Genomic DNA, 19,010 nt, shown 5'->3' on the forward strand with positions numbered 1-19,010 from the left:
CTTTCCCAATTCTTGGGGAGAAATTAGACCTAGGTCTACCAAATGCTGATGCAACTTTTCATTTGTGCAGTTACTCAAAATATGTTCCTTCATGAATAAATTGTACAATCCAGTAAAATCCTGCACACCATGTCCAGCTAACCAACCATCCAGTGTCTTCACTGAGAAATCTACAAAATCAATCCAGGACTGGGTCTGGGTTTTGTGAGCCCCCCTGAATCTAATTCTATACTCCTCAGTGGTGAATCCAAATCCCTCAATCAGAGCTTTCTTCATGAGGTCATAGGATCCTGCTTCTGGCCCAGAGAGAGTCAGAAGCCTGTCCCTGCAGTTACCAGAGAACAGTTCCCACAGGAGTGCCCCCCAGAGAGGTTTCTTTACTTTCCTGATATCACAAGCCCTCTCAAAGGCTGTGAACCATTTGGTGATATCATCACCTTCCTCAAATTTAGGGACAATCCCTTTGGGGATTTTAGGGTCAGAAGTTTCCTCCCTATCCTTGTTTTTATTATTGCTGCCACCATTGATGGGTGCTAAACCCATCTCTCTCCTTTCCTTTTCTAGGGCCAGGAGTCTGGACTCTAGATCTATTCTTTTGGCCAGCCTCACAAGGCTGTCCTCTTCACTGGGGGGTCCCCCAGTGTTGTCTCTGGGACCAGAGCCACCTGTGTGGTCTCTAGGTGCCCAGATGCTATGTCTTGAGTTGGAGGGTATGGGTGCCATCTCCTCCCTAGGGAATAGTATGGGGAGGTTGTGGTCCACCTCCCCTGTTTCCCTTTCCTCATCTGACTGGCCATCACCATGTTCAGATGGGTGGTCTTTAGCATACTCAGCCAGGAGCTCCTGGAGCCCTTGTTTGGTTGGATGCAGACCCATTTGTAAATTTTTGAGTTGACATAAGGACCTCAATTCCTTGAAAGACAAGTGTAAGTAAGGTGTGAGGTCGAGCTCCTCCACCAGGTCCATGTTATTATTATCACTAATAGCTGGGTTTGTTTGAGACATTCTAACCTGACAGTTCTAACCCTCTACCCTGACTATAGTGACTTTTATTTTTCTAAAATTCTAATGGGACTTAAGCAAGGCCCTAGCAAGACTTTTAGTAATTTTGGAAAAACCAATCAGAATTCTAAAGGCAATTTTTAAGAGTTCTGTCGTGTGATCAGATGGTAACCAAGTAGTCCAACAAATGCAAGTTTGTATCCCACCGCTGCCACCAATGTGAGAAAGTGGCTCTGTATATACTGTTCCCTAATAGGTACAGGGTGTACAGAGTCCACAGTCCCCCAGAGGCTGATAGAGGTCAAAGTTAGGTATGACCTTACTCTCAAAAGTGGTAGCTTGGTCGAGCAGTAAGGCAGTACCAGAGGACAGTGTAAAGCATTTATTGTACACACTCAGTCAGCAAATGGTTTCACACACTCAATAACTGAACTCTAGGCCAATGGTTTATATATATAAAATATATGCTTGTTTTATTTTTAGAACCACAAAGGGGGTAAATATATACTTTCTCAGAATGAGAGGTTGAATATAAATACTTTTGTCTTAAGCAATAAATTTGTGTTAACAGTCACAGTTGGTTGCAATAAACAATCCTATTTCCTAAACATAACAATGCATTGAGCTCAATAGTAAATTCAGGTTATTTGTAATAAATTACTTTTCAGATTACTTTTGGAATTCCAGGTCTGGCTCCTAGATCCAGCCTTGGGTCAGTATTCAGAATCAAGTGATGAAAGTCGACTTAATAACTGTAATGATTTTTAAATAATATTTAGCTATTTCAAAAGTTAGCACTTAGAAAATATTTCAGAGAAAACATTCAATGGATCTCTATGGCAAGAAATTCAAATTGCAGGTAGAGTACTTTATCGTTACTTTAGTAATCCAGGACTGGGTACCTAGACCCAGGACTGGGGTCCTTATCAAAAACAGGTAAGTAATTTCGTTTGCAGAAATGGTACGATTTTAAAAGAATATTTCAAATTTGCAAAAATAGACACTTAGAAGAAATTTCACAGAAAAGCAGACAATGGTTTCCTATGGGAGAAAAATGAGTTAGAGGTAAGTATAGTTGTGGACACTTTTCAGAGTCAGGGCTGGGCACCAAGATCCAGCACTGGGAACTCACCTAGGAGCAGGTGAGTAAATTCGTTTTTGTCACTTGGCTGATTTTTGGTGAATATTTGCAGTTTTGAAAAGTTCACACTTAGAAGATTTTTGAAGAAAAAGCCAGTCAATGTTACCCTATGAGGAAAATGAAGTTAGCGGTTTAAGGGTAAGTACTCGACTGGCAGAGTTGAAATTCCGGGCATAGACTCAGGGGTCCCCCAGTGTCAGGTAGGTACAGTTGGTTCACCCTCAGCGGTTTCAGGACGGCCGGGTGCAGAGAGAGTTAGGCCCAATGTTATCCTATGAGGGATAGGGGGGCCTTGGTTGGTGGCTGCTGTCTGGCAAGCCACGCGGCTGTGGGAGCTGGGCTCCTGGTCACTTACTCAGGGCAAGTGGGGAAGTAGGTTAGTGTAGAGAGTGCACTGCCAGGGCCACTCGGGCGGCTGGGTGCAGGGTGCTTTTGAGCCGTCGGGCGCTCAATGGAAATCAATGGGAATGTTCCGGTTTGGAAAAAGGCTGCAAGCTCGGGGACGAGGATGCTTCAGGTGCCACCACCACTTCGAGAGGTAAGTTGGGTAGTTGTAGGTTAGGTGGGTACCCCGGGATTGGGCACAGGGGGCCGCAGGGCGCCGGGTGCAGGGGTGCCTTTTGATGTCGGAAATCTTACCCTCTGGTCGATCGCGGTTGGGGCGGCACTCTGTTCTGAGGCTGTAGGCTTCTTCCGGAATGTCGAGGGGGGTCCTTGGGTGCCGGACTCGGGGTCACAGTCGCCGTGGGGTCGTCTTCAGGGTCTTTGTCCACTCCGGCACTGGCCAGGCTTGGCTGGTGCAGAGTGTGTTGGGTCCGCGGTTCCGGGCTGCTGCCAGGGGTTAAAAATAGGTTTCTTGAGTAGAGCCTCTACTCATGGGAGTCCCAGGGGCTTGGAGCCAAAAGGTAGCCAGGTCCTCCGGGGTTGGTGAGGTTGCTGGCCACGAGAGATGCCGCGCTGGTGCAGGTTCGAGAGTCGACAGGCCAGTAGGGCTGGGGCCAAAGCAGTTGGTGTCTTCTTCTCTTTTTAGCAGCTGCAGGGCAGGTCCTTGTTCTTCTTGCTCTTCTTGTAGTTTTCTATCTGGAATCTGAGGAAGGAAGGTTCAGGGTGCCCCTAAATACTAGATTTAGGGGCGTTACAGGTAGGTGAAGGCCAGGGACCAATGGGTCCCTGTCCTGGGGTGGGTACACCCCCTATCCTGCCTCTCTCCTGTGGGAGGGGGGCAGTAGCCTAATCCTGATAGGGTAGGGCCTCCCATCTTCAAGATGGCGAGAGCCCGGAGATGTGCTTCACCTCGCCTCCCCCACCTGAGGGGTGGGGTGGGCAGGCTGGCACATCCCCTGTCCTTGTATGGGGTTTCCGGCCAAGCTTCCCGCCAGAGTGGGGGGTTGCAGTGGCCTGGGGAAACTCCAAATGGCGGCCTGCCTTTGAAGCTTCCCTTTGCTCATCCTGGGGGAGGAGATTTCTCACCTCACCCAGGATGTGCATTGTTGCAGGCCCGGGAGAGCAGGGGCTCTCCCACCCAGGGGTCCAGCAACGTGTCTGCTGTGTGGCAGCCTGGGCAGCCTCAGAGCAGACGTGGATTGTAAGTTAGCTGTAAGGGGGCATCTCTAAGATGCCCTCTGGGGTGCTTAGTACATTAAATCCTACACTGGCATCAGTGTGGGTTCAATGTGCTGAGAAGTTTGATACCAAACTTCCCAGGCTTCAGTGTTGCCAATATGGTGCTGTGGAGCTCGTGTTTGACAAGCTCTCAGCACCATGTACTCTTAAATGACAGCACTGCACTTACAGTGCCCAGGAATGGACCCGGGTACTGTAGGGGCACAGGGCTCCTGCTCCTGTGCCCACACCATAGGCGTAATGCACCCAGCTAGAGGGGTGGCTGACATATGCCTTGGCAGTGTAGGTGATGGGCATGGTACACAGTGATGTGTGCCATGTCGACTCTTTGTTTTGTCCTGCACCCAGACACTCAGCCTGCAAGGGCAGTGTGTGTGTAAGGGTACAGGGCCTCTGAGGGTGGCACAATGAGTGCTGCAGCCCTTAGAGGCCTTCCCTGGCCACAAGGCCCTGGGTACCTAGGGTACCATTTACTAGGGGCTGACATGTGGCTAGGGTTTGCCAATTTGGAGTTTGTGTGGTTTAAGGAAGGAACACAGGCCCTGGGCACCTGATTGGCAGGAACCCAGGGTACACTCAATCGAAGTACATTCAGCAATTTAGCAAAAAGTGGGGGCATACCATGCAAGAAAGATGGCACTTTCTCACAACTGAGGAGTATTGTTCACTCATACAAGGAAAGAAAACTTTTAGGCCTGGGATGTAACCTCCGTATGGCTGTCATTTTCTCTCCAGATAAGACTTATGTCTGGGAAGCCTGTGTACTTGCCTTGCTGCGTGACCTGGAAGACAAGGAATGACTCCTGGCATGAAGAGGTGCACTGTGCTTATAAGGACTATTGAGGGAACACCTTAAGGCACAGAAATTGTCCAGGAGCCACAATGTTACCTCAGCCCAGCTACCCACTAGAAGCAATATATACACCTGGGTCAGGGAGCTATTCAGGCTGCTTCAGGAATCGAGAAGGGTGAACCTGGTTCATCCCTGGCCCATTCTGTGCCCATCAGCCATTAACCAACTTTTATTGGCTGGAGGAGGGAAGGGTGTGCTGATTCTGAAACTGTTTGAACTATCTTTCTAGGCCTATTTGTCTCAGAGTTATTGCTGATGAAATGTGTGGACCACTGTTGTCCTGAACTCACCAATAGCCACTGGCTTCCAGCAACGCCCTGGACTGCTGTGGGTGTTCCCAGTCACTGTGAGTCCATGGGAAACTCTCAATAAAAAAGAAGCATAAGGGGCAATGTGGGAACTACCTCACTATGTTTTTATCCATCCTAAACTTTAGCGTAAAGACCAGTTGGAACGTTAACAGGTCTCTCAGCTTCCATGACATAGACTCTTGACGTTTTGCAGTCTTCAGTGGCTTGTCACCTACCAACCTAGACCCTTGATGAAATTGCCATACATTCCTGAGTGACTGAGTCATGTTGTTTAGGTGGTAGCATTTTTAGGATAGTGATTTCTGAGGCTAGATGCTGCGTGCTATTTTAGGGTAAACATTTGTGTCTAAAGAATTTCCTCAGTGCAAAATTGTCACTGTCCGAGCTAGTGGTACTTTTGCGCTTGTGAAGCTCTTGGTGATGATTTTTCTGGTGGTGCTGCTACTTAGTAATCACAGGCTGAAACTCAGCATGCTTGTTGTCGAACGAGCACCATACTTAATTGACGTATGGTGGCAGTGCACACAAGATGCCTTTAGCTTGTACAGTGATGGTCTTGCACTGTTGAAGCTCCCGCTGCCACGGTTCCTTAGGCAGCATTGGGGATCGAATGGCTCTCTTGACGGGCAGCCTCCTAGTACTGTGCGCACAAGGTTGGGTACCTGTGTCTTTTCTAATTAGTGAATTTGGGCATCTTCTCTCACCCAGTTTGTGCCCTCTAAATACTCTTTCCTGAAGATGACCTTTTTAACAAGGTTATAAGGTTGAAACGCTATTGACACATGCACATTCAGAATCTGGATATCTGCACACTTTATCGATATATGCCCTTTTTAGGTCTCGCCTGAGCCAGCGTATGCGCTGCTCTGGGGAGACATTTAGGAGTGGAGTTTTAGAAATCTTACCACAGCTTTTTTTGGTGGCATAGAGCGTGCGGTTACGCGCACAATGATGAGCAGAGGCGCCATCTGGCTTTCCTCTCTCATCATGGTGCACGCGCATCGCACACCACTTCCCCTATTGTTTACCCAGTTGCTAACTGCACATTCTCCACAAAACTATACGCCCCTCCTCCAGCACTCTCCCCTCCTACAGTTGGGCTTTTCTTCCTCTTCAGAACCCCTCCGCCCTCCTTACTTCCGGGAGAGCCGCCCGGTTACGGCAACAGAGGCTGAAGACAATACAAAGATCTCCATGTTCAGACTACAACTCTAGTTGAAGCTCCAGAGTTTGGCAGGGACTCGTGCTCGTCCGATTCGCATGCTAATACGGGTGGCACATTCCTTTCCCCTTGTAAACCCGGGGCAGTAAATGTAGTCCCTTATAGAGCTGCACACCGCAGTAGTAGTAGTAACTGAAATACTGAAGTTAGCCCTGCGCGTGCCACACTCCTGAGTCCCAACCCGGGAGCCCCTAGCCGCCATGACAGCCTCCTGCCGGCTTCAGTACCTCGATGACCTAGACCCATTTGTCTGCACCAATTTCCCAGAGCCGCCGCGGCCGCTGGTGCACAATCTGTTGCTGAGCGCCGCCCTGAGTGAGAAAATCCCAGGACTGCACCAGCTTCTACAAGCTCCACTAAAGGTATTTTTGGCAGTAGACAGATGGGGAACTGGTACTCAAACTATTGGTAGGAGAGTGGGTACTGCGAGCAATGGTGGACATTTGAAGGTATTGGGAACCACACTAATCGGCTATAACACTGGGGTCAGGGAGTATCCTTGGCAACTGTTGCCGTTACGGGGCATCGGGGCCTCATTGTAGTTCCCATTATATCCCTGGAACGTCCGGATATGAGCCATAGCCTGGGGTTAAGAGGGAAGGTTTCTAGAGGGAGGTGGCAGAGAGGGTAAAATGGCTAATGGCAAAGGCGCAACTAGAGTCCAATTTCAGGGGGTGGGGAGCTAATATAAATTTCAGGGGGGGCTAATTTTTCCAGCAATCGGCAAAGTGAAGATGCGGCTGCGGTAAGACGGCGCCAGACCACAACAGCTCAACAAGCATTGGTATAGCCAATAGGTCTCGCTTTTGGGACCTTATAAGTATTTAGTTATGCAGCACAATAACCTTGGTGCAACAACATCAACCGTTGCATGGCTAAACACTTATAAGGTCCCAAAGGCGAGACCTATTGGCTATGCCAATGCTTGTTGTATTTTGCACTTTGTCACTGTGATATTACTTGAACACTACAACTTCGACCTGAATAATTTTTCCAATGATTAGATGTTGGGATCAACTGCTCCATATGTTGCATCCAATGTTTCTTTGAAATGTAGCATTTTTCTAAGTTTGAATGAATGTTGAATGAGTTCATAGTGAATTATTGTTTTAATATATAGTCCTATTCTGGAGCGTCCTTGAGTATCAGAGGTGGCTAGATCAAAGAAAAGCCTGGGCACTAGTATCTCTACTTATATCTCACCATCACTCAGGTTTTATTGAGTATATCCAAGCACCTCAATTCACAGCCCAGCTGACCAGAAACCTCTCCAATGGATTAATATTGGCCGTAGTGTTCAATGTTAAACAGGATTCTAGGTCCTAGTGTGAGAGAGCTATAATGATGTTTGAGGTTGCATCTTGGGCCTAGAAGGTGGTAAAGGTGTCTGAATTCCTGTCTGTGTATTTCCCTGCTGTCCCCTTTATGTACCTATTACTAAAGAGCATTTCCTCTGAGAAAGTAAAATACTGACCGGATATTGATGTTATTAAGTTGTTATTTACCATGTCATACTGTCCTTGAGTCGCTAAGCCTAGACTGCTCACCCTCGCTAGCTCGATAAAGTTACGTGCATTAATGGAATCCATTGGCTATTCAGTTTGGGGTGCAACAGTTATGTGGCCCTAACAAAATAGTGGTAAATAATTTTACTTATAAAACATAATGGCCAGATGCCTCTCATTGCCTCAGGAAGTCAGAAAAGTCTCACATACATTACGAAATGCGGCAAAGTAAATTATGTAGCTATTCTGTGGCTAAAAACTATTGCAGATGGAGGCCAGCAACCATAGGACAAATTCTATGTGATCAGGGTTGTAATTTTGACATGTACTTTGGAAGACATCATAAACGCTCAAAGTTTTATGGTGACCAAAGCATTTTTGATATGGGTATTTGACTGTAGCTTATTTTAGGACCTAGGGTGTTCGACAAGTGTGTGTGTCAGTAGTTAGAAGCCATTTTGTGAATAGGTATTCTGTTGTTCTCATTAATGGACAACTGTCTCATTAAGTCTCCCTTAAGAGAGGTTGTATCCAGAAACATTAGAAAGTGTCTTGTTTATTTTGTTGGAATTTGAACAAAAAGATAGAGTAGAGTGTAGCTATATTACTGATAGTGCTATCTTTTACTGAAGATGTTGTCACTTCTCCAAGCATCCCACTGGACTGGCCTCCTCTTTATAGCCTTTTCATATTTTTACTTATTTGTGGATCCTCCATTCTTAATTTTGTTACAGTCAGAATCATTGGCAGATGACAGGGCTAGCACCTTTGGTGCTTTCCGACAGAAAGGCAGTAATAATGTTATCTAGTAGGGAATTTCTATAAGCAAGAATGTGACGTATGAATTGAGTATGTCCTTTCAGTGATTCAAGAAAAGCATCTCTTGAAACCCCTTGATTACTTCGGTTTGATGGTAGACATTGAAAGTGCACCCTCTGTGTGCAGAGGGCCACATCTTCAGGAGAGATAAGAAGCACAATTTGATGGTAGGGCTCTTGATGAGGCTTGGCAGAAGGGCACGTTACCTGTATCTTTGTTACATTGGTTGCTAATAGTCAAACATATAGCATACATTGTATAGAAAGCCCTGGCAGACATCAGACTTATTATTTCGTTTACAGGCATAGATATCTGTCTGTAATCTAAGATCAACTAAATTAGATTGTACTGTGTCATAATAAAGAGAACCGGATTTGAGAAAATCTAAGTAATGAAAATACCGTATTCACAAACATTTAAATGTTAGGTTGATATGCTGAAAAATTACATTGAAGAAATGAACAGTTTTGCCATTAATAAAAATGTATATAACCTAAATTAAAAAAATGGTTTAGGTTCAACAAAGGGTTAAGGAAAGTGATTAGGGATAATGTTATGATTATGAGCCTGGTATTGGACATTGGCCATGGTTAGAAGTTGGGGGTCATAATGTGTTACTTTATAGAGCTCTTTATACAGCACTTCTGCCCTTTCTAATCTTTGGTGATAAATTTAGGGTTAGTTGTATTGTGAGAGTTCAGTTAGGAAGATAGTTTGGACATGGTTCACTGTGGGGGTCAGTATTGTTGATGGAGGCTCAAGTTCGCTTTCCCCATAAAAGTATTAATTATTGGAGGTTTTATATTGCAGTGCATGTATTTTTATTGATCCTTTTATTCATATTTATTTAGGGATCCTTTCAATCGGGTGGGGTTCTCTCATTGGCCGTAGCTCTGCAGCCCAACTTTGTAAAGCCCTGGAGGTTGTTGTTCAGTTGTCTATCAAACTCTTAGGTCGTCCCTCTGCTTGGCAATAGTCCCTCCTGTCTTTAGGGAGCCATGGACGTTCCTCTTTGGAAACAAACCTACTGGGAAATCCTTACATGTGGGTTCTTTCGTGTTTTAGGGATTTTCCACTCTTCAAATCCCCAGTGTAAATGTCTTTAGGTGGCATCTGGTACTGGCAGGTGATACAACTTAGCACCTAAGTAACTTGCAAAGACGCACTTTCCTGATCCTGCTCTTGCACCATTCCCTAGGCTAGATTATTTTGAAATATTGCAACCTTCTGCACCATTAGCTCCTGCAAGAGTTATCATAGGCTGTGCTCCACCAGTGGCTGCTAAGCCTGAACCCTGGAGAAATAGAAGATCTGTAAAAGCCACAAAGAGCTAATCAAGTTAGAAAAGTAATTATAAGCACCGCACACGTAGCATCAACCGCAGAGGAACACCATCTGCTACCTAGAACTTTTAGAGCTCTAGTTGTCTTCTTCATGCCAAAGGAGCACATAACACATCTAACCTGGTTAAGCTCTCATTGGATGGTTTGGGACCTAACCCACTGGCAAATTGTTTGCTCCAGAAAAGAAACTAAAGTCTGAATGTAACTTCAATTGGCATAGGCAATGATTTCTATATGATCTCCTACACATCTAAGTTAGTTTCCTGTTTCCAAAGTCCTGCTAAAACCTTGTACTAATTTTCGACCATTTGTACCCTTCCCACAGATTTGCATCTGTTCCACAGGTGCTCATGTCATTACTCATCCCATTGACTTTTATTAGAAAAGTTAACCTATTTTATTTCACTTCACGGCTCTATTTTCTCCACATTTTCTGAAGAGTAGGTAATAAAATTTCCGTCATCTTTATGAACTTGGCTTGGAGATTACATTATTTCCAGAGAGATTGGAAAGGCGAGCATATAAAGGTTCTGAGCAGCACTAGCACATATTAAGAGAACGCGTCCTGGCTGATCTTGCAGTCTGGTGCAGTAGGTATTCTCCCAGACAGAGCCAACCAGTTGGCCAGAACGTGTTGATGATATAAACATATAAAGCAGTTCACTAGCTCCTTGTGAACACATGGATCAAGTTGAAGTTCCTTTGTACCATGCACAAAGCCTGTTGGGGCACAGGTCCACCTTTGATTGATCCTTGAAGTAGCTGAAACATGGAGGCAGATTAAGCCCCAACATATGAACTTTGCATTACACAAACCATGGCTATCAGATGGGTCTAAAAGGAGACATGCAGCCCTATATCAAACTACTAAATACAATGGGACAAAGTCACAAACTCCATTTTACGTAAAACACTACAGTATACTCCTTACTTACTACAAAATGAAAATCACAAACCTACAGTTTGAAATGTCTACATTCACCTCTCCTATATTTTCTATGGGGAGAACTTTGCACATGGAAGTTTACCATTTATTGGTAATTAGAGGTAAATGTGGGAGGGACTAGGAGAAGTGAGGGGAAGCGGGGCAATATTTACTGCTAATTAGGATGGTGGATGAGAGAGATAACGAGTTTAGGAAGGGTTGTGCTAATACAAACACCTACCCAAAAAAAGAGTTAAGACCATTGCTATTCACAGACTACACAACTAAAGTTACTACTGTCCAAAAGGCAGGGCCAATGTATTAATGCGATTCTGCGACTGCAGCATTTTCAGCATAATTATGGATTTGCCTCATTTGCCACTTAATCATCTGCAGCATATTCTGCATGTTTTAACAAAATCAAAGTTGTTTCTAGCTCAATTGGCTCAAAAGTTACTAAACACATGGTGACACGTGTTCCAGCACAGTCAAAAAAGGCCTTTCACAATGGTTGATTGGTTATCTTTCAGTTGTTTATTACTGTTATTACTCCAAGGAAAAATAATTAAAAAAATAAAATAAAAATGAGACCAGGTCCCGGGGGATGGGGTCCCCAGGGCCAATAGTGGCCCAGGGAAGGGAGGCCACACGTCCCCCTTCCCGTTTAAAAATAAAAATACAAATGCTCAGGCCCTGGGGGATGGGGTCCCCAAGGCCCAAAAAATACTAAAAGAAGTGGGTGTCACCCAGCCCCCCTTCTAAAAAGATTTGTTTTTAAAGAAAAGCCAGCATCTCGCCGGAGACCCCGCCCCCTCACTGCACCACTCAGCAAACGTGCCCCCTGGTGCGTTCTAAGTTGGGGGATTAAGTCCCCTTCCTCTTTCTGCACCTCTGTTGGTTTTTTCTGCACTGCTCTTGTTTCTTTCTGCACCTTTTGCAAACTTCTGTATCCCTCTTGCCTCTTTCTGCAGCCCTGTTCCCTCTTTCTGCACCTTTCCTGCCTCTTTCTGCACCTCTGTTGCTTCTTTCTGCACTTATCTTGCCTCTTTCTGCACCCCACTTGCCTCTTTCAGCACTTGTTTCTTCTTTCTGCACTTCTCTCTTCTTTCTGCACTTCTCTTGCTTCTTTCTGCACCCCTCTTGCCTCTTTCTGTACCCCTCTTGCCTCTTTCTGTACCCCTCTTGCCTCTTTGTGCACCTCTCATGCCTTTTTCTGCTGTTCTCTTGCCTCTTTCTGCACCTCTTTTGCTTCTTTCTGCTCTTCTCGTGCCTCTTTCTGTACCTCCCTTGCCTCTTCCTGCACCTCTGTTGGTTCATTCTGCACTGCGCGTGCTTCTTTCTCCACCTCTGTTTCAAATGTATTCATCCCTGTTCTCTTTCTGCACTCCTCTTCCTTCTTTCTGCACCTCACTTGCTCCTTTCTGCACTTTTCTTGTTTCTTTCTGACCCTCCCTTGCTTCTTGCTTCTTTCTGCATTTCTATTGCTTCTTTATGCACCTCTCTTGCTTCTTTATGCACCCTTCTTCCCTCTTTATGCACCTCTGTTGCTTTTTTCTGCACTTCTCTTCCTTCTTTCTGCACCCCCTGCCTCTTTCTGTACTCCTCTTGTCTCTTTGTGCACCTCTCCTACCTATTTCTGCACCCCCTTTCCTCCTTTTGCACCTCTGTTGGTTCTTTCTGCACTGCTCTTGCTTCTTTCTGCACCTCTTTTGCAATTTTCTAAATCCCCTATGCCTCTTTGTGCACCCCTCTTCAGTATTTCTCCACCTCTCTTGCTTTTTTCTGCACTTATCTTGCTTCTTTCTGCACTGCTCTTGCTTGTTTCTGCATCTCTCTTGCAAATTCCTGTATCCCTCTTACCTCTTTCTGCACCCCTGTTCCCTCTTTCTGTACCTTTCTTGCCTGTTTCTACACCTCTCTTGCCTCTTTCAGCACCTCTGTTGCTTCTTTCTGCACTTCTCTTGCTTCTTTCTGCACCTCTCATGCTTCTTTCTACACCCTTCATCCGTTTTTTGCACATCTCTTGCCTCTTTCTGCACTTCTCTATCTTCTTTCTGCACTTGTATTCCCTCTATCTGCAACTCTCTTGCGTCTTTCTGCACGTCTGTTGCCTCTTTCTGCACCTCACTTGCCTCTTGCTGCACTTCTCTTGCTTCTTTCTGTACCCTTCTTCCTTTTTCTGCACATCTCTTGCCTCTTTCTGAACCTCTCTTGCCTCTTTCTGTACATCTCTTGGTTCTTTCTGCACTGCTCTTGCCTCTTTCTGCACCCCTCTTGCCTCTTTCTGCACCTCTTTTGCTTCTTTCTGCACTTTTCTCTCCTCTTTCTGCAATTCTATTGCCTCTTTCTGCACCTCTCTTGCTTCTTTCTGAACCCCTGTTGTCTCTTTCTGCACTTGTCTTCCCTCTTTCTGGACCTCTCTTGCTTCTTACTGCACTTCTCTTGCTTCTTTCTGCACCTCTCATGCTTCTTTCTACACCCTTCATCTCTTTTTTGCACATCTCTTGCCTCTTTCTGCACTTCTCTCTCTTCTTTCTGCACTTGTCTTCCCTCTTTCTGCAACTCTCTTGCGTCTTTCTGCACGTCTGTTGCCTCTTTCTGCACCTCACTTGCTTCTTTCTGCACCTCTCTTTTCTCTTTCTGCACCTCCCTTGCCTATTTCTGCACCCGTTTCCTCTTTCTGCACCTTTCCTGCCTGTTTCTGCACCTCTCTTGCCTCTTTCTGTACCTCTGTTGCTTCTTTCTGCACTTCTCTTCCTTCTTTCTGCACCCATCCTGCCTCTTTCTCTACCTCTCTTGCCTCTTTATGCACATCTCCTACCTTTTTCTGCACCCCTCTTGTCGATTTGTGTATCTCTGTTGGTTCTTTCTGCACTGCTGTTGCTTCTTTCTGCACCTCACTTGCCTCTTTCTGCACTTCTCTTGCTTCTTTCTACACCTATGTTGCTTCTTTCAGCAATTCTTTTACCCCTTTTTGCACTTCTCTTCCTTCTTTCTGCACCCCTCCTGCCTCTTTCTGTACCTCTCTTGCCTCTTTGTGCTCCTCTCCTTCCTCTTTCTGCACCCTTCTTGCCTATTTTTGCACCTCTGTTGGTTCTTTCCGTACTGTTCTTGCTTCTTTCTGTACCTCACTTGCCTCTTTCTGCACTTCTCTTGCTTCTTTTACACCTCTGTTGCTTCTTTCAGCAATTCTCTTGCCTCTTTCTGCACTTCCCTTGCTTGTTTCTGCACCTCTCTTGCGTCTTTTTGCACCCCTCTTGCCTCTTTCTGCACCCCTCTCCCCTCTTTCTGCACCTCTCTTGTCTCTTTCTGTACCCCTGTTTCTTCTTTCTGCACCTATCTTGCCTGTTTCTGCACCTCTCTTGCCTCTTTTGGCACCTCTGTTGCTTCTTTCAACACTTCTCTTGCCTCTTTCTGCACCCCTCTTGCCTCTTTAAGCACCTCTGTTGCTTCTTTTTGCATTTCACTTCTTTCTGTACCCCTCTTGCCTCTTTAAGCACCTCTGTTGCTTTTTTCTGCATTTCTCTTACTTCTTTCTGTACCCCTCTTGCTTCTTTCTGTACCCCTTTTGCGTCATTGTGCACCTCTCCTGCCTCTTTCTGCACCTATGGTTTTTTCAGTGAATTTCTATGGTTTTTTAAATGCTGATTTCTAACTATAACGTCCCTGAAACCTATGTTTTTTTCAGTGAATATATATATATATATATATAGATATATATATATATCTCCAAACAAAGTCGCCTCCGCAAAGAAACAACAAGGGACTCAGTGGGCAGTGTTCAGGTAGGTTTATTCAGGAATGTTGTGGCATAACGCGTTTCGGAATTGTCCTTCGTCAGATGCCTTTTACTCCCTAAAACTGGCGCCAGAAACAGTAACCCTTTAAATGTAAAATACATCCTCCCCATTGGTGGAAATCAAGAGACTGCAAGTTCCAGCATCCTTCATTGCGGATGATGGAAAAGGCTGCCAGAATCCAGAAAAATTTCTTGTGGGACTGAAAATGCCGCCCTGTACTGCCCAACGCCTTCTGCATTCTCCGTTACGGGCACATCCGGGAAGCGCCGTGTCAGTACTCCGTGCCTCACCGTGAAGTCACGGTCCCATCTAGGCCAGATATTTGCCGTCCCGTGGCCGCAGCGTTCCAAGCACACTATCGATCCCTCGATTCACCTCCGTTGTACCACTCAGGTGCTTGGTTCGTTAGGGCGGGTCTCCTCAATTGCGTTGTGGCCCCGCAAATAATATCCAAACAAAGTCGCCTCCGCAAAGAAACAACAAGGGACTCAGCGGGCAGTGCTCAGGTAGGTTTATTCAGGAATGTTGTGGCATAACGCGTTTCGGAATTGTCCTTCGTCAGATGCCTTTTACTCCCTAAAACTGGCGCCAGAAACAGTCTCCCTTTAAAAGTAAAATACATCCTCCCCATTGGTGGAAATCAAGAGACTGCAAGTTCCAGCATCCTTCATTGCGGATGATGGAAAAGGCTGCCAGAATCCAGAAAAATTTCTTGTGGGACTGAAAATGCCGTCCTGTACTGCCCAACGCCCACTGCAGCCTCCGTTACGGGCACATCCGGGAAGCGCCGCGTCAGTACTCCGTGCCTCACCGTGAAGTCACGGTCCCATCTAGGCCAGATATTTGGCCTCCCGTGGCCGCAGCGTTCCAAGCACACTATCGATCCCTCGATTCACCTCCGTTGTACCACTCAGGTGCTTGGTTTGTTAGGGCGGGTCTCCTCAATTGCGTTGTGGCCCCGCAAATAATATCCAAACAAAGTCGCCTCCGCAAAGAAACAACAAGGGACTCAGCGGGCAGTGCTCAGGTAAGTTTATTCAGGAATGTTGTGGCATAACGCGTTTCGGAATTGTCCTTCGTCAGATGCCTTTTACTCTCTAAAACTGGCGCCAGAAACAGTCCCCCTTTAAATGTAAAATACATCCTCCCCATTGGTGGAAATCAAGAGACTGCAAGTTCCAGCATCCTTCATTGCGGATGATGGAAAAGGCTGCCAGAATCCAGAAAAATTTCTTGTGGGACTGAAAATGCCGTCCTGTACTGCCCAACGCCTCCTGCAGCCTCCGTTACGGGCACATCCGGGAAGCGCCGTGTCAGTACTCCGTGCCTCACCGTGAAGTCACGGTCCCATCTTGTCCAGATATTTGCCCTCCCGTGGCCGCAGCGTTCCAAGCACACACACATATGGTCTTAAAAAGTAGGCAAGAATAATAATTAAGGGCCCTTTTACGATATCGTCCGACCGACACCATAGCAGGATGGAATCCGCCCGACTATTAGTCGTCGATTCCACTCGCAGTATTAGTATGTGATCGCCCTATGGGTGGTCGGAAACTTCAATTTTTCTATTACAGCTTCTGCAGTGGCCGAATAATGGGCGCAGCACAAGCTGCAATAGAAAAAGGTATGTTTTCAAACATCCCTGCAGTGTGTGGCAGGAACCATGTGGTGCCTACCACATGGTGCATAGATGTTTAGCGGGTACAACAGGTGCCCCCCAGACCCCATTGCAGAGAGCCAGGGGGATTGGGGAGCCAGCTAGGGGCCCCCAAGGTCACTTGCCATGAAAAGGCAGGCGGACTGCCTTGAAAGGCGGAAAGTGACATTGTAATCCTGACGGCAGAGCCGAGGCTGGCTCCACTGCCAATTTGGGATTACTCTCCTGCCCGCCGCCCGGACGGGCTCAGTGAGCGCATCGAAAGCAGAGCGGAATTCCCCCACGTGTTTCTCTCCATCCTCATTATCATGATACGGCGGTTGGACAGAAACCTATGATGTCAGGCGGAAAGTCTCAGACGAGCCGTCAGATGGCTTTCTGCCTAACATCAAAATGAGGGCCTAAATGTTTTATGAGTTTAATACGTAATAGTTAACTTATTAAAAAAATAATCTGTTAAACTTATTTTGTTAAAAATTAAAATTTAATGTACAATAATTAAACACAACTTAGAATTTGATGTACTAAATATTAAATAAAAATAGAATTGCTAAGTAGGGTGTTTTTATATTTATAGAATAAGTTAATATATTAAAATCATTTCATTTATTTAGTAAACATTTGTGTTGAACAGGTAATGTGTGCTAAATTTTTATTTTATCAGTTATAGGGTAAAAGTAATTATTTTGACGTATTTTACATTTATATTTTACAATAACATAAATATAGAAAAAATAAACTTTAATCATTTTCCCTCTTCTCTTACTTAGGGAGATCCCCACCATGGTGGCAGAGATCCCCATCACAGTGGCAGAGATCTTCCCCAAGGTGGTGAGGATCCACTGGAATGTGAAATATTACAAGTAGGAATTTTCCACTCATAAATATGGCTCCACCCCTTTGGTTTCAGGAGATGGAGACATGTAAGTCTACCCTGTGAAGCAAATTCACACATAGAAATAGTGATTAGCCAAAAGTAGTAAATTTATTCCAACAAGTAAATTTGCTCATATAGATTTACTCACATGTAAATTCACCTTTGTGAATAGGCCCCATTGTCATGAATAGAAAAGACAGGCTGTGTCCTTCTCTGTCATCATTAAAGAAAAAAACATAATGATATGGACCAGTACTTTGTCATTTAACCAATATGTCTCCCTGTCAAGCTTGTAGTTTTCAGTTCATGTAGCAGTCCATGAGCACTGATCTCAAATCTAGGATTCATCTAGCATCACAGACCAAAACATTTTGTCTCACATGGTCTTTTCCAAAGAAATCAAACGTATTTGCTCAGCTTTTCTAATGAAATCCAAAGAAATGTGTTGCTAATTGATAATTCTTGTACCCGTTAGAAACTACAAGTGCACACGCTTTCATTCTCTCTATTAGAGGCTAGAAAAGTGGTTCTTAACCTGTCGTCCGGGGACTCCGTGGGGTCCGTGATGCCTACTAAGGGGGGCCTTTGACGGCTTAGAAAATCAAATAATATTAACAGCTTAATAAAGTGTTTATGGATATGGTGTGGGAAATTGGTGGCCAGTTGAATTTAGAAAAGCCCCAAATAAAAATTGGGATTTTTTTATATTTGTGAATTGAATGAAATATTTCATCATTTGTGTATTTGTTTGGTGGAGGCTTGTTTCTGTATTTTTGTGTATTGTTTCGCGGTTTAAATTATGGAAATGGCTGAAGCCACAGAACCCGGCTTCCATGAATGACTCAGTGAGGGCAGGGCCGGCTTTAGGGCGGTGCTAGCGGTGCAGCCACACTAGGTGCTGACCTTGACGGGGGCACTGACCTCAGAAGGGGGCGCTGTTATTAGCAATATCTTATGATTTAAAAGCACTTGCTGCAGAGTTCCTTGTGCCAGCTTTCAGGCAGCAATAAAAATGTCAAGATAACGTTTGTGATTAATATTCCTGCTAGAGAGAGAGAATGAGATTGGAGTTTTATCCAGTCGCAGGTTTGATGTGCCATAAAGTAGCGCAGAGGGTTAATATGGCTGCTGCAAAAAAAAACAAATCTGTATTTTATGTGGATAAATGAGTGGATTAGTAAAGCCAGCATTTACCAGTGCTTTAAAACAAATGGAATGCATTTGAGAGCGGGTATAGGGAGAGATGAGGAGCACTTTTGCTGGGTGGTTTTGACGGTATATGTGGAGGAGGTCAGGGGGTTAGGGGGCACAGAAAAAGATTGTCGCACCAGGCACCACCAGGGCTAAAGCTGGCCCTGTGTGGGGGTCCCCGGATTCCAGTAATTAATGGTCCACAAAAGTCAAAAGGTTTATAACCACTGGGCTAGATATTAAATTCAATATATATGTTATCACAGGTAACTTCTAAAATATACACCACAGAATCTATTGAGGTGTATGAACATCCTGATTTCAACTTTTTCCAAGCCATAGTACTGAAAATGTGTTTAAATCAAAAGTACATTTTCAAACTATGCTGTTAGTAATAGTATATTTGTACAACCTGATTGGAATTGAAAGAAGACAGAAGAAGAAATAGAGACAGAGAGATTGTGATTTGTGGTTACAAGGATTCCCTGAATCAAATAGTCTCCACATCTTGAGATTTGAAGAGGTGCGTGTGGCTGATATGGATTGTGCTTCTTAGACAAAAATAAACAGAGATTGGACAGTCAGGATAAACACCTCCTATTTTGAGGGGCATTTAAAAGGAGTCATCAGAGCCGTGAAGAGCCTTGTGAAAGATGGGTGTTAGAAGATAAAGGTCTCTGGCTGGGAAGACAGCAGACCAGACAGCACTGAAACAAAAGGGGTAATTACAGGTTTTATTGC

The 19,010-nt window shown here is 45.0% G+C and overlaps 1 protein-coding gene across 4 annotated transcripts in view; it reads left to right on the top strand.

Moving 5' to 3' along the window:
- The window catches only part of C1_1H14orf93 (chromosome 1_1 C14orf93 homolog), a 726,790-nt gene that overhangs the window by 563,999 nt on the left and 143,781 nt on the right, over positions 1-19,010 (top strand). Inside the window, exon 7 of one of the 4 annotated variants that reach the window (XM_085650692.1) lies at positions 16,972-17,124. The exons of the other annotated variants lie outside the window; for them this stretch is intronic. Within the exon in view, the coding sequence (XP_085506818.1) occupies positions 16,972-17,085 (114 nt within the window). The 3' untranslated portion in view covers positions 17,086-17,124. The remainder of the gene's footprint in view (positions 1-16,971; positions 17,125-19,010) is intronic. 4 annotated transcript variants of the gene reach the window in all.

The sequence above is a fragment of the Triturus cristatus genome, chromosome 1_1, assembly GCF_964204655.1.
Source record: "Triturus cristatus chromosome 1_1, aTriCri1.1, whole genome shotgun sequence".
Lineage (NCBI taxonomy): Eukaryota > Metazoa > Chordata > Amphibia > Caudata > Salamandridae > Triturus > Triturus cristatus.